The sequence below is a fragment of the Pseudophryne corroboree genome, chromosome 9 (assembly GCF_028390025.1).
Source record: "Pseudophryne corroboree isolate aPseCor3 chromosome 9, aPseCor3.hap2, whole genome shotgun sequence".
In the NCBI taxonomy this organism is placed as follows: Eukaryota; Metazoa; Chordata; class Amphibia; order Anura; family Myobatrachidae; genus Pseudophryne; species Pseudophryne corroboree.
In genome coordinates, this window is record NC_086452.1 from 172204920 (window position 1) to 172227133 (window position 22214).

At 41.7% G+C, this 22214-nt stretch overlaps 1 protein-coding gene across 3 annotated transcripts in view; it reads right to left on the minus strand.

Annotated features, from left to right (window-relative positions):
- LMO4 (LIM domain only 4) overlaps positions 1 to 22214 on the minus strand; it is an 82475-nt gene that overhangs the window by 14035 nt on the left and 46226 nt on the right. For 2 of the 3 annotated variants that reach the window (XM_063939956.1, XM_063939954.1), the window contains one exon: positions 14233 to 14471. In XM_063939956.1, the coding sequence (XP_063796026.1) occupies positions 14233 to 14468 (236 nt within the window). In that variant the 5' untranslated portion in view covers positions 14469 to 14471. Of the gene's footprint in view, positions 1 to 14232; positions 14472 to 16817; positions 17327 to 22214 lie in introns of those variants that run through there. The other variant, XM_063939955.1, reaches the window with a different exon arrangement.

Genomic DNA, 22214 nt, shown 5'->3' on the forward strand with positions numbered 1-22214 from the left:
AACACTTTAGATTTGCCTCCGCTCATCTCTTTCATTCTAACCTTCTCTCTCTCTCTCTTGATAATGAAATGCTTGCTCCGACTTCCCTCTATCTGCTCCTGAGTCCACAATTTAGATTACTTCATCTCTGCTAGCAACAAACTGAATGAAATTTCGATTTGAGCAGAAAGTAATTTACCGGGATCTGGACCCATTTGTCATCATATCTCTCTGGGTGTTTGTTGTATCACTGCAGTTTTCCTATGCAATCAAATGAGACCACAACATCTGCTATAGGGGGAGTGAAGAAGGGAAAGTGAAAAAAATATATAATTTTCTTTTAATACATTTAAGCACTTGCCAAAACAGTGCACATGGAAGTTAATGAAGATTTCATTATACATCCACCATGCATGGGATAATTTAATTTAGTTTACATGTTAGGGCTTTGATAGGCTGCTGGTCAGTGACTGGGACTGTTCTTCTGATAAGGAAGGATAAGCTTTTCTAGTGACTGGCTAGATTCTAACCATTTTGTCTCTAGTCGATCATAAAAAAAAATTGATTGACAGTTTCTCCTGGACTAGATCACCAAGGTTCTCATTCTGATCCCGAAGGATCTGCAGTACATGCCGCAAAGTACCGATGTTCGGTACATTGCGCATGTGCCAGACCAATACTGTGCATGTGCAGTACAGGCATGCGACAGCAGACACGGGGCGGCATTAGACCATCAGTGATAGAAAGTCTCATGTCATTTGGAGGTGGAGACTGCCTCAGTTTCTTAAAACTGAGGCGTGACGCCAGCTACTGCATTACCATATTTGAGGTATCGCTGCAGCTTCTATGTAAGCAGCAGCGACAGCTAGTCCAACCACATCTGAATGAGGGCCCAAATGCATGGGAGAGTGTATAGAGGGCGTTCATACTACTGGTTCAGCCAGTTTTATTTATTTTTTTAACATATTTTGGACTGTATACGATATGTACCATCCACGCTGTGCTAGCGAGCTCCCAGAGGGGAGATGCAGGGGGGCACTGTGGGGAGCAGGCGAATCACTGCCTTGAATCGCACCATTCTGCTGAGTGGAGAGAGCCACAATGTGTATCACATTGTGCCAACTTCACTAGGAAAAGGGAGGGGGATGTAGGGGGAGGGGGATGTAGGGGGAGGGGTGACCTGCTCTCACTAGAGTCCGGGGGACTCCCCAAACTTTAAGAAAAAAGGAGGCTGCGCTGTCAGAGGAAAGAACAATGTCAATCACTGAATGTGTAATTTTTAAAACAATTTATTAAAAAGCAATAATTCATTAAAAAAAACAGTATTCTGTGCAAGATAATATGCCAAATATATGCAAAAAATGGATTTTACCAATTATATGCAAGAAATGGAGTTTACCCAAGGTATTGGTACAGGACTGATGGTTTATATTCTATAGGATCCGTTCCACATTTTGCCCATGAATGATACGTCCAGTTATAATCCACTATGGAGAGTCCCTTTTAGATGGTAATTTAGAGAGTCCATGAAAAAGTTCCATATGCCGCTAGAGGGTTAGTGCAATGTCCCATAAATGGTGAATTACTCATGCAGTGCGGAGATAGGATGGTGCCTCTCTTGGACTCCTCTGGATAGCTGGTCAACGGTTTTGGGCTGGTTCGGGTCCAATTCAAAGATGTCCTGTTCCAAAGGGTACCCTTTGGAACAGGACATCTTTGAATTGGACCCGAACCAGCCCAAAACCGTTGACCAGCTATCCAGAGGAGTCCAAGAGAGGCACCATCCTATCTCCGCACTGCATGAGGTATTCACCATTTATGGGACATTGCACTAACCCTCTAGCGGCATATGGAACTTTTTCATGGACTCTCTAAATTACCATCTAAAAAGGGACTCTCCATAGTGGATTATAACTGGACGTATCATTCATGGGCAAAATGTGGAACGGATCCTATAGAACAGGCCTGGCCAACCTGTGGCTCTCCAGATGTTGTGAAACTACACATCCCAGCATGCCCTGCCACAGTTTTAGCCTTCCCTAATAGCAAAACTGTAGCAAAGTATGATGGGACTTGTAGTTTTATAACAGCTGGAGAGCCACAGGTTGGCCAGGCCTGCTATAGAATATAAACCATCAGTCCTGTACAAATACCTTGGGTAAACTCCATTTCTTGCATATAATTGGTAAAATCCATTTTTTGCATATATTTGGCATATTATCTTGCACAGAACACTTTTTTTAATGAATTATTGCTTTTTAATAAATGGTTTTAAAAATTACACATTCAGTGATTGACATTGTTCTTTCCTCTGACAGCGCAGCCTCCTTTTTTCTTGCAGTTTTCCTCTAGGGAGTGACTTCCCCGTAATATTGGCTGCTGCTTAGCCAAGCAACTCGCCTCACAGCGCCCGAATACCTTTGGGTATTTCTTTACCTTATTTTTTGCAACTCCCCAAATTTTGTCTCCTGGAAGTTCAAGGAGAATAGGCAAGAATGACATGAACAGACAGAGACCTCTGTTGTAAAAAAAAAAAAAAGGCAATACAAGTTTTTATCCTTGCCCAGTGGAATCAATGGGGTTGGGGTCACCAAGTGCGCCAAACTGAGCCTGGAAAGGTAGATAGTTACCTTGTGGTGAAGGGGCATGGCCTTGCAGCAAGCTCTCGTTTTACTCATTCTGGGGGTGTACCCAGAATTCCTGGAGATGCTGGGCTGCCCCAGAGACACTCCCATTACTGCTAGCTCCTCCTCAGTGACCATAGGTCAGGTGCTGCTCAATAAGGTCACTGTGTAGCACCCGGCTCCCAGTCACTGAGAAGCCGGTTCCCCCCCCCCCCCCCCCCCCATTCCCAGTGACACAACCGTCCTTGCCTAATGGTCTGCAGTAAAGGGTAATAAATCACATTATAATGGGATGTACCAAAGATATGTTTACCGAGCTGCACAAAAAGTTAACGTTTAAGATCTACCGCTACCCCTAGGATCGTTAATGCAAGGCCGGGGTTTTCACATAGAAGGACTGGATCCACATAAAGTTCGTATTTCAGGGCAGAGCTTCTTAAGTGCTACTTTTTAGATGAAAGTTTCACATCTACTGAAGCTTTCTAGCAATAGGAAGGTCTGTTCTTCATCAGCGTTCCATTGTTTAGAGATACACTTGTGTTAATAATGCGGGACAAGGAGCACCAAAGTATCCTGTTATTAGCTTAGCATGAACTGGAGAGATCAAAGCTAATATGTCATTGTTTGTTATAGGTTATAGAACATTGAATTCACAAAATGTTCTTGTAAAAGTCTTTTTACACTTTTAAAAATGTAAATTGGGCCTATTATAGAAAACAAAAAAAAAAACGAAAGAATATTTTATTTTTCATATGAGAAATCAATTTAATATTCACATTCAATCCTTAAATGTTTATTTTTTGCAGACATGAAAAGGGATAATTCTCAGCCATCTAAAACAAACCGCTATAGGTAGGCATCCATCTTATCAATGACATAACACGGGTATGATATAAGTAAAAAGTTACACTAAAACGGGCCACACACCAATGCTGGGTACACATTACACGACGTGTGTACCCAGCCGACGCAACAACCTATGTAATGATACATTGGCCATCGCGTACACACTGAACGATGTAATGAACGATCTGTGGTCCTGTCCTTCATTAATATGCACGGTGTCGCAAACGACATCGTCAGATTGAGCAGAATGTATGGTCAATCTGACGGTGGAACATACGATACAGCGGGAGCGCACATAGTGCGTACACACTGGATGATTTGTTGTTCTGATCTGGCGGAAATCAGCAATTTGTTCGCAATATCATCTAGTGTGTACCCAGCTTATCAGTCAATTTCTGGTCACATTTCTGCCATGCATAATAAGGAGTCTATCAAGTTTATGGGACCGGTATCTGACATCACAATCACTAAGGACACATTTGGATGTCAGTCCAGTAAGTCACATAGCTTCATAGAAGCCTAGCACACTGTTTCTGCGCACATTATCAACATTTATGGTAACGAAAACATGGTTCGTTAGCACCATTGGAGGTGTGAGCAAAAATGAGTGAGGAGAACAAGGAAACAAAGACTGAAACTACAAGCAGGACCTTGCGGCTTATTTAATTGGCTGCATAGATCATACCCGGTAAATGCTTACTATTACACCATGAGTGTTCAGTTAGGTGCAGGATATGCAAAAAAAACAACTGCACAGGAAGAGGAATTTAAAAAAAAAAAAAAATTATGTACTCCAGCGGGGCCTATTTATTAAACATCCATATTTACACAAGAGCTGTAAAATTAAGCAACTTTTCTATTAATGCAATAATGCCGTAGAACTAACAGATATCTTCAGCGTTTACTAAACCTTCACTAATTAGGGGGTTATTTGACAAGTTCCAAAGAGCTACACTGTTTCAGTTAGCCAAGTTTATGGTGCAAGGCAGGCCGAACAGAGATCTGATCCTTCCTCAATAGGCCAGAGCTCCTCCCTTCTTCATAGCAAAGGGGTTTTTCAATGAATAGGAGCAGCCTAGAGTGCCACAGTCAGGTTCTAGGCCAGCAGTATTGCTATAGCAAACATTATCACTCTAGTGTTTTCTGTCCACTGGGGCATCATCTAATCTGATGAAATGTCACAGCTGGGAATTCTTGCTTAATTGCCCCTAAGCTTTGCAGCAATAACAGATGATATTTGGGTGTGGGTGTATAGGAGTGTAGAGGGGGAGGGGCGGTTGGTGTTGGGGAAATGTGTTCTATATTAAATATGTCCCTAATTCTATTAAACTAAAAACATAGCAAGCCAGAGGTTGGCACAGTCTAATGAACTGGCACCCTGAACCCAATTAAAAAGTAGATAGAATGCTGAAGCTGGTTGACATTTGGAATGCTGTGACTGCCCAGAACACCTCTGGAATACAATAGGGAATTCCCTGTGCATTTTTGAAGATGTTCTGCAGCAGCCATGGTGTTTAAACTAGCCTATGTATGGAGAAAGACAGCCTCATGGTAATTATTGGTGGTCTAATTGACACACAAGAGACTGTATGTGCCCCTCTGACACCCAGCTTGAATGCATTGTGCTATCCTGCAGCACAGCAGAGGTTAATAATTTGTCTGCACCAGTCCAAGTGATTCTCATTACTGCTACATGCTTCCTCCTTAGGAAAGGAGAAAAAAAAAAAACTAATTGCCCAGAGTTTTCTGAATCTGATCTTGCAGGAGGCTTGTCATGTTCAAACTACTAATTTGCTGTCGCCACTTTATTGAAAATAGCCTGTAAGTTGTTATTAAATGTATCGACTGAACGACAGGGAGAGTAGTAAAAACTGCCCCTTAAGATGGCTTTTAATAGGAAGCCCGAGAAACAAATTTTGCAGCGGCATCGATTTGGACAGTTCAATCAAAACTCCATTTCAAAACTAATTAGTCTGAGGCCCGGGATCGCACGCTGACACGTTCCTGCAGAATGCTCAGGGTGGTGGGAGCCGGGGAGGGGGAGGCCGAGGCCGGCACACGTGGTTCTCTGGACACCAGAGCCTCTGGCTGCTGGGCCCCTCACAAGAGAGTAAGGGACATTAACTTTTCCTGACATGCACCAATGCAAGGTGGTATTTCACTAGGTGAACTTGTAATTACTTCATTATAGAAGCTGTCGCAGAGAAGACTACGACTCCCAATAGCAGCTAAGTCCTGTAGTCACTGGGATAGGATAACCCGAGCTGTAGCCATGCAGATATACAGTATAGGCCTGTCTGATGTTCCTATGATGGCGTTCGTCTGTCTGCTGCATTTAACTATGGAACAGGCAAGAGTTTTACCACTGCAGCACTGCTAGGCACAGGTCCTGAGTGGACAAGGTAGATGATTCTCATACCACCTGTAGTCTTCCGGCTGTTGTGGGATTACAACAGCATACAAAGTCACTGGATAGCCAACATCTTACAGTATATGATAACTGATTGTTGTGGAGCTACAAGTCCCAGCATGACATGCCAGGCATCAAATATGATTAGGGAAGGTGGTGGTGGTGGGGGGAGGGGGGAGGTGCTTAAATGTTCCACAACAAGGATGCCACCTGGAGAACCAACAAACCTGAGGCTAAATGCACACTGGCGTTAAAAATGTGTTTTAGTTGCAATTTCTAATTTATCTACTTTTAAAAATGTGGTTCTCCAGGATGTACGGATTGGGATAGAGAATCACTGCACTGTGGACCCACCTCTGCTGTGGCATGCCCGGATAACGCGACTCACTGCGAATCTCGTCATCAAGCCTTGAACCGCCCACTTTACTGAATTTAAGCACAGTAAGCAAATAAAGAGAAAATACTCATTGCCCCAAATGAGCCTGTATATATTTGCTTTTACCTTGTGTTAGAGTATTTTTGATTTAACACATCTGACACTCATTAATATAAAAACATATATTCATGCAGTGTAAAAGAGCTTACATATATGTTTGGCTTCAAAAAGGCAACTCCCTGATTTGCATGCTTAAAAACTAATCTAAGTACTGAGTAGACGCAATGCATATTCATTAATCTCTCTATAAAATAATAGTGACCAGAGACTAAAATAACACTTCTCGCATGAAAGTAACATAATTTGCAGCTATACATGTCACATTTTCCAGACCTGAAGTTTGGCATGCTATGGACATTTACGGTGTAGCAGAGTGAGAGCTATTGTTATCTGTTATCGCACTATTAGGTCTGTCCTCCAATGACTGCTGTGCATATGATGAAAAAACGATTCCTGCCATAACATTGATCTGAAACAGCAACACAGAAATTTGCAAATGGTATCAGTTACTCTTCTATGAGGCACAACCTGAGCGAGATATTCTGGTCCTTTAACAGTAAAATGACATCACTGATGCATGTTTACTAGCTTGGAAGGTTTATAGAAGGGTTCATTAAAAGTGGCAAACCCACTATAATTTAATTGGTCGGACATAGCGTATTTGTTCCAGTATATCATTATGCAGTTTGTGTGCTACAAAGTCCTTCCAATACTTTTACGGACCACAAGCTTTTGCATAAAAATATTAAGTTGCTACAATAACAAAAGCTAATGGGTAAACACCATATTTACCAAACAAGTCACAGCTATGGCGTACCGATCATGAAACCTGCAATTTAGTATCCTTTATGGGTCATATAAAAAGTTGCAACATTAATCATCTGCTTGTAACTTGTTCAGTGTTATATTGCTAAAATGTAAACAAGTGCAAGTCGACAAATGCAGCTGTCATAACGTATTATATAAAAAATCATCTTCAGTGTTGTTTAGAATTCATTAGCAGTCATTAAAATTCCATCTTTTGTTCCACAGTTGTCAGTTTGTCACTTAATTGAATCATTGGACCTATATGAGCAAGTTTGTAAGCCACATTAAACTTATGCAGGATGGCTGTCTGCATGATGTTACAGTCAATTGGCCTCATATTGATGTGTCATACATCAGACCCGAGGCCTTTTTTACTCAGAAAAGCTTGTTTTAAAACTAGCCAATATGCGGTTTGCTCTTGGAAGTAATAATGTGTATGTTAAAATGGGTATAGTAACTGGGTAACAGTGTACCTTCAGAGACTGTGGCAGAACGGCACGCAAGTCTGCTTTGCGGATGGATCGCGTGATCGTTAGCAACTGCGCATGTAGACAAATTGTATATTACTCAGAGGTTAACACAAGTAGAGATCAGTCACATTTCAGATGGATCTTCTGTACCAATAAGAGACCTGGTGCCTATGCCAGTGATAGAGGCCACATAAAACGTCCATATTCTCCTACCAGTCTACATAAAATGTAAAAGACATTGCGCCGCATGTTGCACTATTCTGACTTACGTACAAGGAATGACAAAGACCACCCACTATAATAAAAGTGATGCGAGGCAAGCCTTAAACAGCCGATTCATCTAAATATCTCCCTCAGTGAATGACAGTTTTGGTGTGGATACAACCCTATTCCAGCACAGGCCTCTGGGTAGAGATAAAAGCCCACCTCAAATGCAGACTCTCCATAACTTATAGAACTCATTTTAGATCTGTCTTGACCAAGTTCTCCAGGGCGTTCGCTTAGGGTTTCTGCGCTGTGTGCAGTTCTTTATTACCAGCCTATGATTGAAACAGGCTATGTTTGAAAAGTCAATTCCTGTTTATCAAAAGAAATAATTCACCATCACATAATTGGACAGTAATTGCTTCCTGAATGCCACTTCAGTTGCAACAGTACATGATTTTCCAGTAAATGGTAACCCCCCCTCCCCCCAAAAAAAAATAAAAAAAATAAGGTGGGTACAACATACCAAATAAGAGCCTTTGTTTTGAAAACACATTTAAGAACAGAAGTGCCACACCTGTAAATTATATGTGCCATGTCTGATCTGTTCCACGATCAATGACACAGCCTTCGGCTAATGTACTATACTTGGTCGATGTTTATCTTAGACGTAACTTTAGCTTATTACTCACAGAATATAGTACAAACACATTATGCATGTTTTGTGTTTAATAACGCAGTGAAAACTGTACTACAGACATGAAGACAACCCGTGGCCATCTAGTTTTGTGGAACTACAAGGTCCAGCATGCCTCACTATACTTGAAGTTCCACAATCACTTCAGAGGGATTACCTAACGGGAGTGCAGCAGACTGTGCCTTGTACCCCTACCCTAAAGGGGGGTACACACGGAGAGATCCGTGCTTAAAATCTAAGCAATCTTGCTAGATTGCTTAGATTTTAAGCACGGATCTGCCGTGTGTATGCCCTCCAGCGATAGCGATGCGCGGCCCCGCACATCGCTATCGCCGATGCTAGATTGAGCTGCATGCAGGCTCAATCTAGCGGGTCGCTCACTTCACCGTTGTGTGAAGTGAGCGGCCCCCCCGTCGGCTTTCCCCCTCGCTCAGCACATCGCGCTGTGCTGAGCGGGGTGAGAGATGTGTGCTGAGCGGTCTGTGTTAAGATCGTTCAGCACACATCTCTCCCGTGAGTACCCCCCTTAAGTGTGCACCATCGTTTGCAATTGCTAATTGGAGCAAGAACTCCTAACATAATTAGAGTTTAAACTGGTGTGGTCACTAATAAAGGCCAGTTATGTTTATTACGTGGTACACCTTTACCAGAGCATCCTAATGAGCAATCACTGCCTTATTGGGGAGAATGGTGGTACATGCAATTATTAGGCAGGAAGGAAAGTTATTACTTGCTGGACCACATAATAGCCCTTAGTGCTTTTAAAACAGGGTTTCTATTGTACTTCTTATTTTGTCCTCACTTCTTTGTATCAAACAACCACCCAAGACCATATTGGCTACAAAATACAATCCAGTCTATTGTTCTCTTCTAATTGCCTGGATGTTGGTTATCAGTCTTAGCGCATGAAGGTCGTTTGTAGGTCATACCCAATTTCCCTAATGTTGTCCAGTATGATATGTTTGCGTTTCCCTTTCTCACGCTCCCTTACATAAGATTGGTCAATTTACTTTCATGGGAATGCTCCCATCAGTGTGTATGGTCAGAATATTTAATTATATCATTTTCTGGAAATTGAAAAATTCTCAGTGAATGTAAACCCTTGTAAATTAAGACAAGTAATTGCTTTTCATTTTGAGCCAAGAAAGAAGGCAACTATGTAACTACAGCCTTTTCTAAAAACTTGTTTTCACAGTTTCTGCAAGGCAGGAGAGTTAATTATCTAACCAGGGGATTGTGCAGGACAGTGTTTGATTTAAAAGGCTTGAGGCTTTAGGTGCTCAATTAAGTAGCTATCAGTCTCAGTCTGGACTTTAATGGGCTTCCACCCCCCTCCTCTACAACTCTAGCTATGGAGGGGAGATACACCCCAGGTCAGACTAATTAAAGCCAGGGGACTCCTTAATTGTGATGACAGAAATGGTTTCAGTTTCCTCTGTTCAGGTCTTCAGACTAGAGGAGATCATTAATATTTTAGCATTTGGGGAACACAATCAATCACAAAACAGCAAGATGTGCCTAATATAGTGAGACCATTTACAATTACAGGCAGATCATTGTTCTGAATGTTAGATCGGACATAAGAGATTGCTTACAAGCAAATATTTTATTTAAATGATCTCGACTGCTTGGTGTTACTGGATCTCATGAAAAATCGACAGATGTAGCCGGAGTTAAAGTACTACAGGAGACAGACTAGAGCATTTGGCAGTGCACAATTCTTCTGGTGGTACCAAAATCTAATGAATGTCAATTGAGAGGTACATTGCATTACTCCTGCACACCAAGAGTCACCATGTAGGTATTCAGCTAAGGAGACAAAATAATCCATCAATAATTGAAAATATGAAAAGTAGTACTACTTTATCCTAAAAAAATACTTCTTACACTCAAACTATACGTACATATACATAAGATAGGTGTTCCTGTTTGTGCAAGCCAACACCCTGTAACAGGGATTTACATGACTGAAGGAAAAAAATAATAATAAATAATGGGCAGGCATTAGTATGTATAATATGTGTTATTTATAATGCTCACATATATATTTTGCCAATACACACACTAAAAATTAAATAACACACAAATATTTGTATATATATATATACACATATATACACACACACACACACACACACACACACACACACACACACACACTGCTTTTGTCAGTTGCCGTTCAAATTGGTTTTAGCGCTATATACATTTACATTATTACTTCCTCCTCATTTAGCAGGTCGTTAGTCCTGTAAAGTAGTAAAGAGATCTTTTTACTGTACCTACCCTATAACCAATATCATTTTCAATGTTTGGTGTAGTTACAGGCATTCTTAAAATAATATTCACACAATTGTGCTATTGGTTGTGGATAATTTATGGTCTTCAAGGTCATATACATTATTTCATTTTTTTTACCTATATATAAAACGCTGTTCTTTGCCATTAACTGTTTCCTAAGCAATTATGTGCGTCTTCCCTTTTCATTTAAGTCCTTTCTACAAAAGTGCAATACATTAACCTCCAGCTCTCCAGGGGTTAATGGGAGGTGTATTAAATGCTACAAAGTGATGCCAAGAGCCAAGTCCATTAAAGGTACTTCATACTAACTGGATACCAAGGCACCTTAAAAGGTCTAGGAGCTATTGATACTTAGAAAAGGGCTGTGCATAATGGCTGCAGCTACATTAGAGAAGGGAAAAAAAAAATCTGCCAAATTACGCTTGGTTAATTCAGAGTAACATATCTGCCCCCAAGTGAATTGGAGGCCTTGAATTAATTCTGTTATGACAAATCAAGATAAACGTTCCCCCTAAATTGCATGCGATTTAATTAATTTTTGAGATCCAGTTTTTTTTTCCCCTCTCTCCCAGCTAATAGTTCACATGCTCCTGTGCTGTCATTGTGCTTGAGTGGGCAGACTTCAAAGTGATATTAAATAACCAACTATTAGATTTACCTAGCACGTCCTATTGGAAAAACGCCATTTAATTACCTAGCCTGTTCAATTAAAGGGACAGCATTCCCTGAATATAGCAGCTTGCTGTTGATTACCAGGGAAATTAACTCTCTGCATGATGTCTCTTGGATTCCTTCTAAACCATAGCAAAGAAAAAGGAGGGGCTTGGGGGAGAGCTACCAGACGTATTCCAGCAATTACAGTGAAGACCACTATCTAAACTAGGATTTAGGAGTAGGGCGCCAGGGACTGTCACTGTCCTCATAAACCTCTGACTCATGTCAGCCGGCTAAAATACTGTTACTTATTTATCCAGGGATGTCCAAACCGTCCTCAGTGGACCATGTCTGAGTAGAGGTTTCTTCAACGAGAACATAACTTTGTGGTTTGGGAACCACAATATGTAAATAACCTGAAACTCATGTGTCCTGGGGGTGATCATGGCCAGCTGTAAACAGCATATTAAGCTTGCGTTATCGCATAAGGGTTAACGCAGCAACCCTCCTGCAAAGTGTTGGGACAATAACACAACAGGCTCTAAACTGTCAGAATTGATGGCAAAGGGCCATCACCAGAATCCTATAGTACAGTAGAGATGCAGGTGAATTGCTTCTACCCTGTTTTATATTTTGTGGGCAAAATGCAATGTACGATTGCAAAGCAGCAATGTTTAGGGATCTGCAGAATCAAAGATTGTCTAATCACATCAACATCTCGCCAAATCCTTTTAATGTTTCCCAGTGATCACACTCTGGCCCTTTAACAGTCTGAATCCTCAGCCCTGGTTAATAATCCCCTCTCTTACAGGCCAATTTTGTTAATTAAATGTTTTGTTTGCGATGCAGCTCTCATTCATTTCGGACACGTCATTCCGAGCAGATCTAAGCCAGGGCCCAGATCTCATTAGATAAAACCTATCAGGACTAAAAGAAAATGGAGGAGTCACTAATTAAAGCTTTTAATTGTGTGTATTCACTGTCAGGCTGTTTTATCTTGAATCTATGATTGTAAGCTGCATGTCAGTCTCCCACCAAAAGCACTTTCATTAATGGAAGAGGAGGATTCTGGCCCCCCTCATGCTTAAAACGAAGGGGACAGCTGAAGCACTTTGTTTGGTCTTCCTCAGAAGGTGCATTTCAAAGGCACAATCATAGCCTCACATCAAACTCTCCATAGACATTTTGTCCAGCCCTCTACCTTTGTACTTGGACACTCTATAAGGCAAGCCGCCGTTAAGGCCAAAACACCCGACGTGAAGCTTCTCCACTGTGGCTGACAGCACCATAGCCACCACGTTACCATATATTTGCCTTATCCATCGTTCTAAAAGTTCATTAGTAAAAGGTTTACACTTTAGCTCAGATTAAATAATTATTGTAAAATATTAGGTTCAAGTATTTTATGCCCGATAGCACCCAGTTAGTTGCCCGACATAGCAGGCTTCCTCAGACATGTCATACATTGAGTAAACAGCGCAACAGAACCATCTTGTTTTATACAAATCTTCTGCCCATTTTAAGATGGAGAAAAAAAAAAAAAAACCACACCAAACAACACACGTTTGATGAATATGCCCCGAGGATAACACAGCAACAAACTCTAATTAGTAATAAGCAGAAGTTACTTTCTGCTGAATGGTGTTTATTGTCAGATGCATCTGTAGCATGAGAGGGCATTGGGACAGTGGTGTCATTTTTTTCCACTTCAAACAAATGGCTCTTCCCCATGTTCTGCTCAATTTAATTAAAATTATGTCAACCTTACAGTTGCTCTTGCAGACGTGGAGAGAGGTATAAAATAGGAACTGGTTTGTTACAGCATGTGCTGATTTTCTAACATTTAAAGTCAGGGGAAAAAAAAAAAGAAAAAAAAACACTTAGTGAAATTAATGTTCCAATCCCTCAATGGCCTTTTCACCAGCATATTACTTCTATTTAGCTGATTGAGGACACTGGGGTTCTACAGGACATAGGCTATAGTATATGGACTCCATCATTTTAAAACTAAATGGATTGTAAAGTGTGCTTAAACTTAACCTATGGCATATATAAAGTCTTTAACAATTAGATAAAAAGTGCTTCTGGTTAGACAATTCAAGCAGTTTCCCCAGCACAATTATTCTCAACTAAACCATACGCCTCCTTTTGATAGAATAATATTTTTTTTTATTTTTGCTTTTATTTGATCTCCAAATTTGTTATTTATGGAATAAAATAATCCTGAATCGGACATAATTTAAAAGTACAGGACACCCAGGTGCATCAGTGTATTAAACCGTTCACTTAAATTAAATATGTAATCCTTCAAATGCCTTTCAGTTTAATGACTTAAGAAGCTTGGTTTCACCTGGAAAGATCACATAGCCACACTACCTTATTGATTCCTATCTTTAAAATTACATTAGGAAGTATGATGGGCATCTAATTAATCTGTGCACACATCTTGCGCAATTAATGGGTTATTACTTTGGATGATTACATCCAGAAGTCAGGAAATTTATCATTTTTCTTAAGGAAGGGAATGCAAAAGATGCCTAAACCAGTTTGGTAATTAGGATATTCAGCATGTCCAATCATGTGTGAAGTTGAAACTATGTACAGATAAAATCATGCAATATTTAACTTATTTCACGATGAACCTTTGCATAGAATGTTATCACATGATTTGGCTCACACAGTACATGTTCTGCAAATGTTAATTGCTAGAAAAAGACTGGATTGTAAACATTCGATTCCTGGCATATGCGTGATTTTCAGATACCTGGCATTTTAAAACAGACATAAAACATTTAACAGACACAAACCTAATGTAGTCATTTCTGCAGAGGATCATCCCACTCTTCGTATAGCATGAAGTGCCAATTTCCCCAAGTTGAGCTTGACAGCAAGAGCATTTAAGACATCTACTGTGCCAGTAGCTATCCATGGCATACAGCAAGAACCGGTCTGCAATCTTCCCTCCGCACCCAGCGCATCGTTTCCAGGAGAGGGTGCTAGCAGTCACCGGAGGAGGCTGAGCACTACTACCTGGATTCACCATGGTCTAAGAGAAGAAGATGAGCAAAAAAAAAAAAAAAGTTATTCTAGATTTTGTTCAAATTGCGGTCAGGTTTTCAATACAGTAGCAAACTGTTAGACCCAGCTAATTAAGAGACCTGCAAGTGCTTATTTATTTTGTTTAGGGTCAATGATCCATCTCCCTCAGAGTTACCACCACCCACCAGATCTTCTTATTGATAGTCTGGTAACTGTCTGGAGTTGTGTCAGGACAGCATGACAATAGTAGCCTTGAAATGTAAAGAAAGGTTGACGATTCTGGGTAGATACAAAGGCAAATTATGATATGAAGGGTAGTGGTACAGTGTTTGCTAAAGATAAAGTGATAGATAATTACAGGAAAAGGTGATAACTTTATTGGTTTACTAAAGAGGATTAAAGAGCAAGCTATTAAAACTATTTAGGTCTCTTGTCTATGGCAGGTCATGTCCAAACAAAACACTTGTAACAAAGTATCAATCACCATGCATACAGAGAAGGGGGGTACAAACTTGTTGGGACAGTTTTTCATATGTTCTGTTATGGTGCTTTTGTACTCAATTTCTCATTATCATATCAGCTGAAATAGAATTTGATTTCAAGCAAATCACTGAATGTCGCTACGGAATTAGGCTTCAACAGAATGAAACTTAAGAAAGCCCTTTCATTTATTACACAAAACAACAGTTGTCACAGTAATCAGTGCTTGATCAGTAATTAAATGCAATGAATCTACACCTACAGAAGGAATGCACTGACAGATAAAAGTCACACAACTGAAGCAACTTCTGACTGTCAACAGGATGGCAAAATCACCTTGTGTATACACTCAGCAGACATGGCACATACTGCCAGGGACAAACTGGTTTCAAGTGGCCTCTTGACCCCTGTACCAAAATGACTATAATTATTTGGACCATCATTAGAGTTAGGACTAGACAAACTCCAGTAGGCAGGTAAGAAGAGCACTTAAAACTTTATGGCCAACATAAATCTTTCATCGCCGCTGAAAATGTCCACCTGATTTTAGAATCTTAACTATCACCTGTCAGTGGGTCAAAAGGTTCTAAAAAAATCTTTGGTGTTATGTGACACTATTATTATTCCCAGGTCCACAATGATTATTTTCTATATGACAATATAGAAAGTTTGCAGCCTGTGAAGTTGGTGGCAGCAGTGTTCTAAGACATTTTGCAAAGGACAGTAAATAAACCACATAATCTGCCATAATCAGAACTGTACCTATTAAGATGTAACAAAACACTAGGGCTTGGGAAACGGAACCACTCTAAAAGCCATTATCTTCATGTACCCGAATGCATCGTACCTTTATGTAAATTGATTTATCTGATGCATTACTCAACGAATAGCTTTTGGTAACAATTTCATCTCCAACCCCTAAATGAATCTGCATTTCCTGCCCAGAGCATACCAAGTGTTTTCATTTTTTTTTTTTTTTCTCTTCGCTTCAAATTTCTTTAGGGAGGGCGGTCTACGACCTGCCCCAATCCTGGCTGAAAGGTAAATAAAAAAATAAATAAATGAAACGTGACACTGTGCCAGGCATCCAGTAACCACATTAAGTAAAGCTCTTAAAGACAAGCAATACCTTAATGCTGATTAAATCTACTAGAGATGAATCCTGCTGCACTGACCAGCAAAGGACTCACATGATAACTTATAGGGAAAGCTCTCATCAAGTTTCACTGCAGTTGAGGAAATAAAACCTTTTAACTTTAATAGAGCTGCTGCATAAATGATCTGGGCAGACAATTTAGAGATGCGAGAGGAAGGCAGCTAGAGGCAAAGGCGACGGCTCCTGTCTAATGGAGATCTCTGATGAGGAGGGGGACATTCATTTCTCATACCAAAACTAGCTTCTTATGCAAAGCTGGGCTGTAATGAGGCAACAGTCCGGGACACAAAGACAAGTTGAGCCCACTTTGATCTTTCTGCCACTGTTTCCTATAGCAGGGATTCCTCAGTTCCCCTGTGCAGGGAAGGGAGGCGATCTCCCAATGTAAAGCCATGCCAAGCAGCCCTGTCCATAGGGAGCAGGAGGGATGAGGGGCTGGGGGCCAGCGTTCGCCCTTGTACAGCGATTTCTCTCATGCGATCCTCTACATATCTACCAAGGGCATCATGGCATAGGTGCGGGGGCTGCAGGCAGGGGCACCGGGACTCTGGGGAGCAAGTGGCCGATCCTTGCCAGCGGCAGCCCTGATACCCATAGGTGGGGCAGGAGACGTGGGCACAGGAAGACTGGCCAGGACAGGACATGAGGAAGGGAGCCGGACATGCAGCCCGCACAGGAGTGTGCATGCAATAGCCCCGGAGAGCCAGCTTGGCTTACCTCTGCCGTCCTCTCGCTCTCTATGGCACACCGCCGCCGCCGGATCAGTGGGGATGGGTGCAGTAAGGAGAACGCACAGGTCCCGGAGTTGCTGCTGCTGGTAGCGCTGCTCTGCGATCCCAGGTGCAGTTAGTTCCCTAGGCACAGATCCCGCCTATCCCCGCTGATGCCCAGCTGCAAGTTTCCACCCGACCGCGGATCAAGTCCTGGATATCTCCTCTGTGGCCGGCTGCACCGGTGGAAAGGGCGAAGCTCTCACGATGGGACGTCAGATAGGAGACGGGCTGCTGGCGGAGAGCTGGAGGCCCAAGGTTACCGCTGCTGCTGTCTGTGTGCGCTGAGCTCCCGGTTGCTGCAGCTCTCTCCCTCTCTGTAGCCCTCTTCTGCTGCTGCTGACATGTGTTAGTGACGGAGCTCTCAGCCCAGCTCGCTGCTGCTGCTGCTGCTGCTGCTGCTGCTGCCGCCGCTCTGGCTCCTCCCAGCCCAATCCCTTCTCTGATTGTTGAGGCGGAATAATAAAATGAGCACAAGGCAGGCCGGCGCCGGGACCGGGGGCAGGGCCACAGCGTGATGGACAGATCAGGTGGCAGCGCGATGCCCAGATAAACCCTCTGTAGCTGCCACTCTGGCAGCCATGTGGTTACAGAACTTACAAAGTTACTCATTACCCATCTATCCCCAGGTACCCATCCCCAAGTCTTCCTCTTATCCCAGGATCTGTTATGAAAATCAAAGGGAGCTCCATTCAGATAACCATAGCCTAATGCAATGTATTTGCCATATTTAGGTGACGTATAGCAGGGAAATTGGGTCACTCTACCATTTATGGGCAACAGGCGTCTCTGAGGCAGAATTCCCCTTCAACCCGTCACTTGCAGCCTCTAGCTTCTTCCTGCTTTGTTGTCATACTGTGGGCCCCATTTATCAACATGGAGAGTGATAAAGTGCATGGTGATAAAGTACCAGGCAATCAGCTCATAACTGCCATGTTACAGGCTATGTTTGAAAAATGACAGGAGCTGATTGGATGGTACTTTATCACTCTGCAATTTATCTCACTCCAAGGCTTGATAAATCTGTGTCTGTATTTGTTTGTTATACCGTGTATTGCTTGTTTCAAAGGCCTGCCGGTACATTTATTAGATAGATGTCTCTCATGGGTTGGGGCTGAAATGCCGGCGGTCGGATTCTGCTGGCTGTCAAAATACCGTGGCATCCCTCTGTTTAGAATCCCGACACACAAGGTACCCTCACCCCCTAACCCTCCCTTACTGCAGCCTAAACCTAACCCTCTCCCCCTGCAGCCTAACCCTCTCCGGTGGTACCTAAACCTAACATCCCCTCCCCACAGCCTAACCCTCCCCCCACAGTCGAAACCTAACCTCCCCTACCCGTCGCTTACCTCTTCGGTGGCAAGCTCATTCGGAATGCCAGCGCTGGCATTCTGATAAGTGTCGGGATTCCAGCGTCGGTGTTTGAGCGGATCCCATCACTTACATTAATCACGTGTATTAATCTAACTTACTACTGAGTTTAAAGGGCGTATTTATTATTATTATTATTATTAATCAGTGGTCTGCCCTCGGATATAAAAATGAATTGTTGCCACAACTGGCTTGTACAGGAATCTTTGAATAGACGTACCATTGGTGAGTCTCAGAGGTTAAAATAGGAGGCTGTCCAACAATCCCGTTGCCAAAGGGGAGGGATCATTTGGATCCCTCACAAAAAATACTGCGAAGGGTAGCCCATAGGCTACTATAGGTTAACACCATCTGGAGATAGCGTTAGATGCATTCCGGAGCTTGGTAAATCTGGCAGCACAGCAGCCCCTCCCCCCCTAGAAAACCTAGGGGGCTACAGCTGCAATCGGAAATGGAGTGACTGCAGGGTCCCACCTTGTTACATCTTGGGGATACTTAATATTTGCGGGTATCCTCCATGTGCAGGTGTTTTTTCAGGTATGCTGCAAATATACTTTAATAAATAGGCCCCTATGGGTAATTGCAGCCCTTTTGAAGGTTAGAGGGCCACACGGTTACGGCACTTGAAGTGGAATCCGGTCTCTAGGTCGACAAGATTTCGGTCGACAATGTCTAGGTCGACCACTATTGGTCGACAGTAAGTAGGTCGACATGGTTTCTTGGTCGACAGGGACTCTAGGTTGATATGTGCTATGTCGACATGACAAAAGGTCGACGTGGGTTTTTCACTTTTTTAAATTTTTTGAACTTTTTCATACTTTACGATCCACGTGGACTACAATTGGGAGCGAAGCGAGCCATGCGAGGGGACATGGTGCACTAATTGGGGTTCCCGTTCACTCTACAAAGAAAATGACACCAAATTTAAAAAACAACTCATGTCGACCTTTTTTCATGTCGACCTAGAGTCCCTGTCTACCTAGAAACCATGCTGACCTACTTACTGTCGACCAGTAGTGGTCGACCTAGACACTGCCAACCTGATAGGCCCTACACACTGGCCGACATGACTGCACGATATGAACGATCTCGTTCATTAATGAACGAGATAACGTTCATATCGTGCAGTGTGGAGGCTCCAGCGATGAACGATGCACGTCCCCGCGCTAGTTCATCGCTGGTCCCCAGTCGGCTGTACATGCAGGCCAATATGGACAATCTCGTCCATATTGGCCTGCACTTCAATGCAGCCGGGTGACGGGGGGAGTGAAGAAACTTCACTCCCCCCGTCACTGCCCCCTCGCCGCCGGGTCGCCTGTCGGCCGTATCCGCCGTTGGGCAGCTCGGCGGCGGATCGGCCAGTGTGTAGGGCCTATAATTCTAGTCTATCTAACATACCATACCCCTTGAAGTGTATCAGGCTGCCTATCACTGATTTATATTCAGTACATATTTTATATAAGTAATTAGTGCTCATGTAATTGTAGTGGAATGCACGGGGGAAGCCAGTTGATATTCTGTTACCTACTAATGTTACTATAATATGTCACCATTACAAAAAGTGACTTTTCTCATTTCAGTTAAGCAGCTATTTTACTGAATGTATTTAGTTTCTTCATGTGAATAGGTTGCAAGCTCTTTTATAACGAAAGTGATTGTCTTTGCACAAATAATAAAATAAGCACTATGGTAACAACAAAAACGACTATATAGTCAACTCTCCAATATATCAGCAAGTTACTGAGTCTGTTTCTGAATAATACAATAATAGATGCATAAAAATGCCATCTTTAAAATAAAATAATAAAACAGAGAATCAACAAAAACTTATAATAATAAACATGCTGGGTGACTGCACTTGTAACACTGTTTTAATCCACTCTGAGGACACAAGGTTATTCAGGTAACAGTTTTTCTAAGTCATGTTGTGTATATTGTGTTCAAGCAGTTATTAATTGTTGGCAGAAGTAGCTCTCTAATGGAGGTGAAGGCCACATTGCGCAGGTGGAACATGCCATTAAGTGATTATTGATTTTAGAGGGGAAAAAGCAGAAAGTAAAAAGAATAATAACTTTTTCTTTTCTGCTTTTCTTGTCATAAATGTTTCTGAAAGCCCCTGTTGTGAAATTGCATGTTTATCCTTGATGTAAATGCATCAAGGCGATATATATAACTAACCCTTAATATTACCCGGCAAAGCTGCTTTTAAAGCTTGTGTTTGCTGTATACTTCGATTTCACACAGCTCCCTAAATATCATCTATTTAAAAGAGATATTTAACACCAGCTAGGTTGGGCACCTCAATAGGCTAAACATATATTGCCCTGAGGGTATACCGTTCTCAGATATATTGTGTTTTTAGCTATGAGACAATTTTAATACCAATACATGATGTGTGTATACTAAGGAATTTGTCATTTGAAATCATTAGTCTGTGAATTAATTTTTTTTAAAAAGCATGTTTTATTCATGGCTAGTCCATACATTTTTTTCATCTCCATAGTCCGTAAACAATCCCAAGAAGTATATTTGTCCTCAAAAATGTATATTTATGTACATATAGTCCATTTGGACCTGAGGAGCCTGCACACTGCATGCCCTTAGTGTCAAGCATTGTTTTTTTCCTTTATTGCTCATCTCTGATGTCACATCGAGATAACACAAAGCTCAGTCTCTCTCTAGGTCACTAAGCTATCCAATAGTGAAAACCCCATCCAAATTCATCCAGAAGTTTTTGCGTAATGCCAGAACGAACAGACAAACAAAAAGGACAACTTACTACTAATATATATATATATATATATATATATATATATATATAAACGTCCACCAAATGCCGGCCCTCACATTCCTCAAAAACAGCTTGCTCTGGTGCTCAGAATCCAAGACACAATAATACCATATAACGACGGCACTCGGAGACATCCATATTTGCAAAAAACGTACTGTATTGGCCTAGTACTTTCGGGGACAGCACCCCGTCCTCAGGACCACACAGAGAGACAGTAACTAGACCAATACAGTACGTTTTTTTGCAAATATGGATGTCTCCGAGTGCCGTCATTATATATATATATATATATATATATATATATGACAAGAATTACTCTCCCACTGCGCTATTTCAAATAAAACACTAACATTAATTAATTATATGGCTGCCTGTATCCTCTAAGTTCCCTGTTAGGAGGAACTAAATGTGTGAAAATATGAAACGAAATAGAGGAGATGGCGCCAAGGGAGTTATATCAACGCCCTACCTAAAAACGGACCCTTACAGTACTCTCCGGATAAATTACGTCAATTAACAAATACTAACATAAAAATTTATTAAAACAACATATAAACCCGACACAAATGTTCATAAGTATACAGAGTTGATACATTTACATTTGTCGCACAATTTGAACAATCAGTTTGTAGTGATGAGGAAAAAGCGTAGATATATCACTACGATTTCCTCCTTCTCCTTATTGTAGATTCGGAGGTAACATCAGATAATAGATAGATAAATAACCCAACGCGTTTCGTCTTGTTCCAAGACTTCATCAGGGGTAAAATCTCTTCATTTCAGAACATATTGTCAGCACATAAAAGGTCATTCAAAGATGTATGAACAACGTTTCAATATTTCAATGGGACTTGATTGATACAGCGAGGACCATACCTCATATATCATCAGCTTGAGTCTGACATTCAGATATTCGAATATGGGGAAGATTCATATGTGTATAGAATCTAACTGGTTCGCAAGCATAAGGAACCTCGTCGGTCAGCAGCTTGAACCTGACACTCAGAGACTCAGGAGTGAAGGCAATTCAAATGGGTATAATGTCTAACCAATTTAGAACACGTGGTAGACCCTCCAGTGGTGCAGTGCTGACAGCCAAGTCTCTGTATACAGAGACTTGGCTGTCAGCACTGCACCACTGGAGGGTCTACCACGTGTTCTAAATTGGTTAGACATTATACC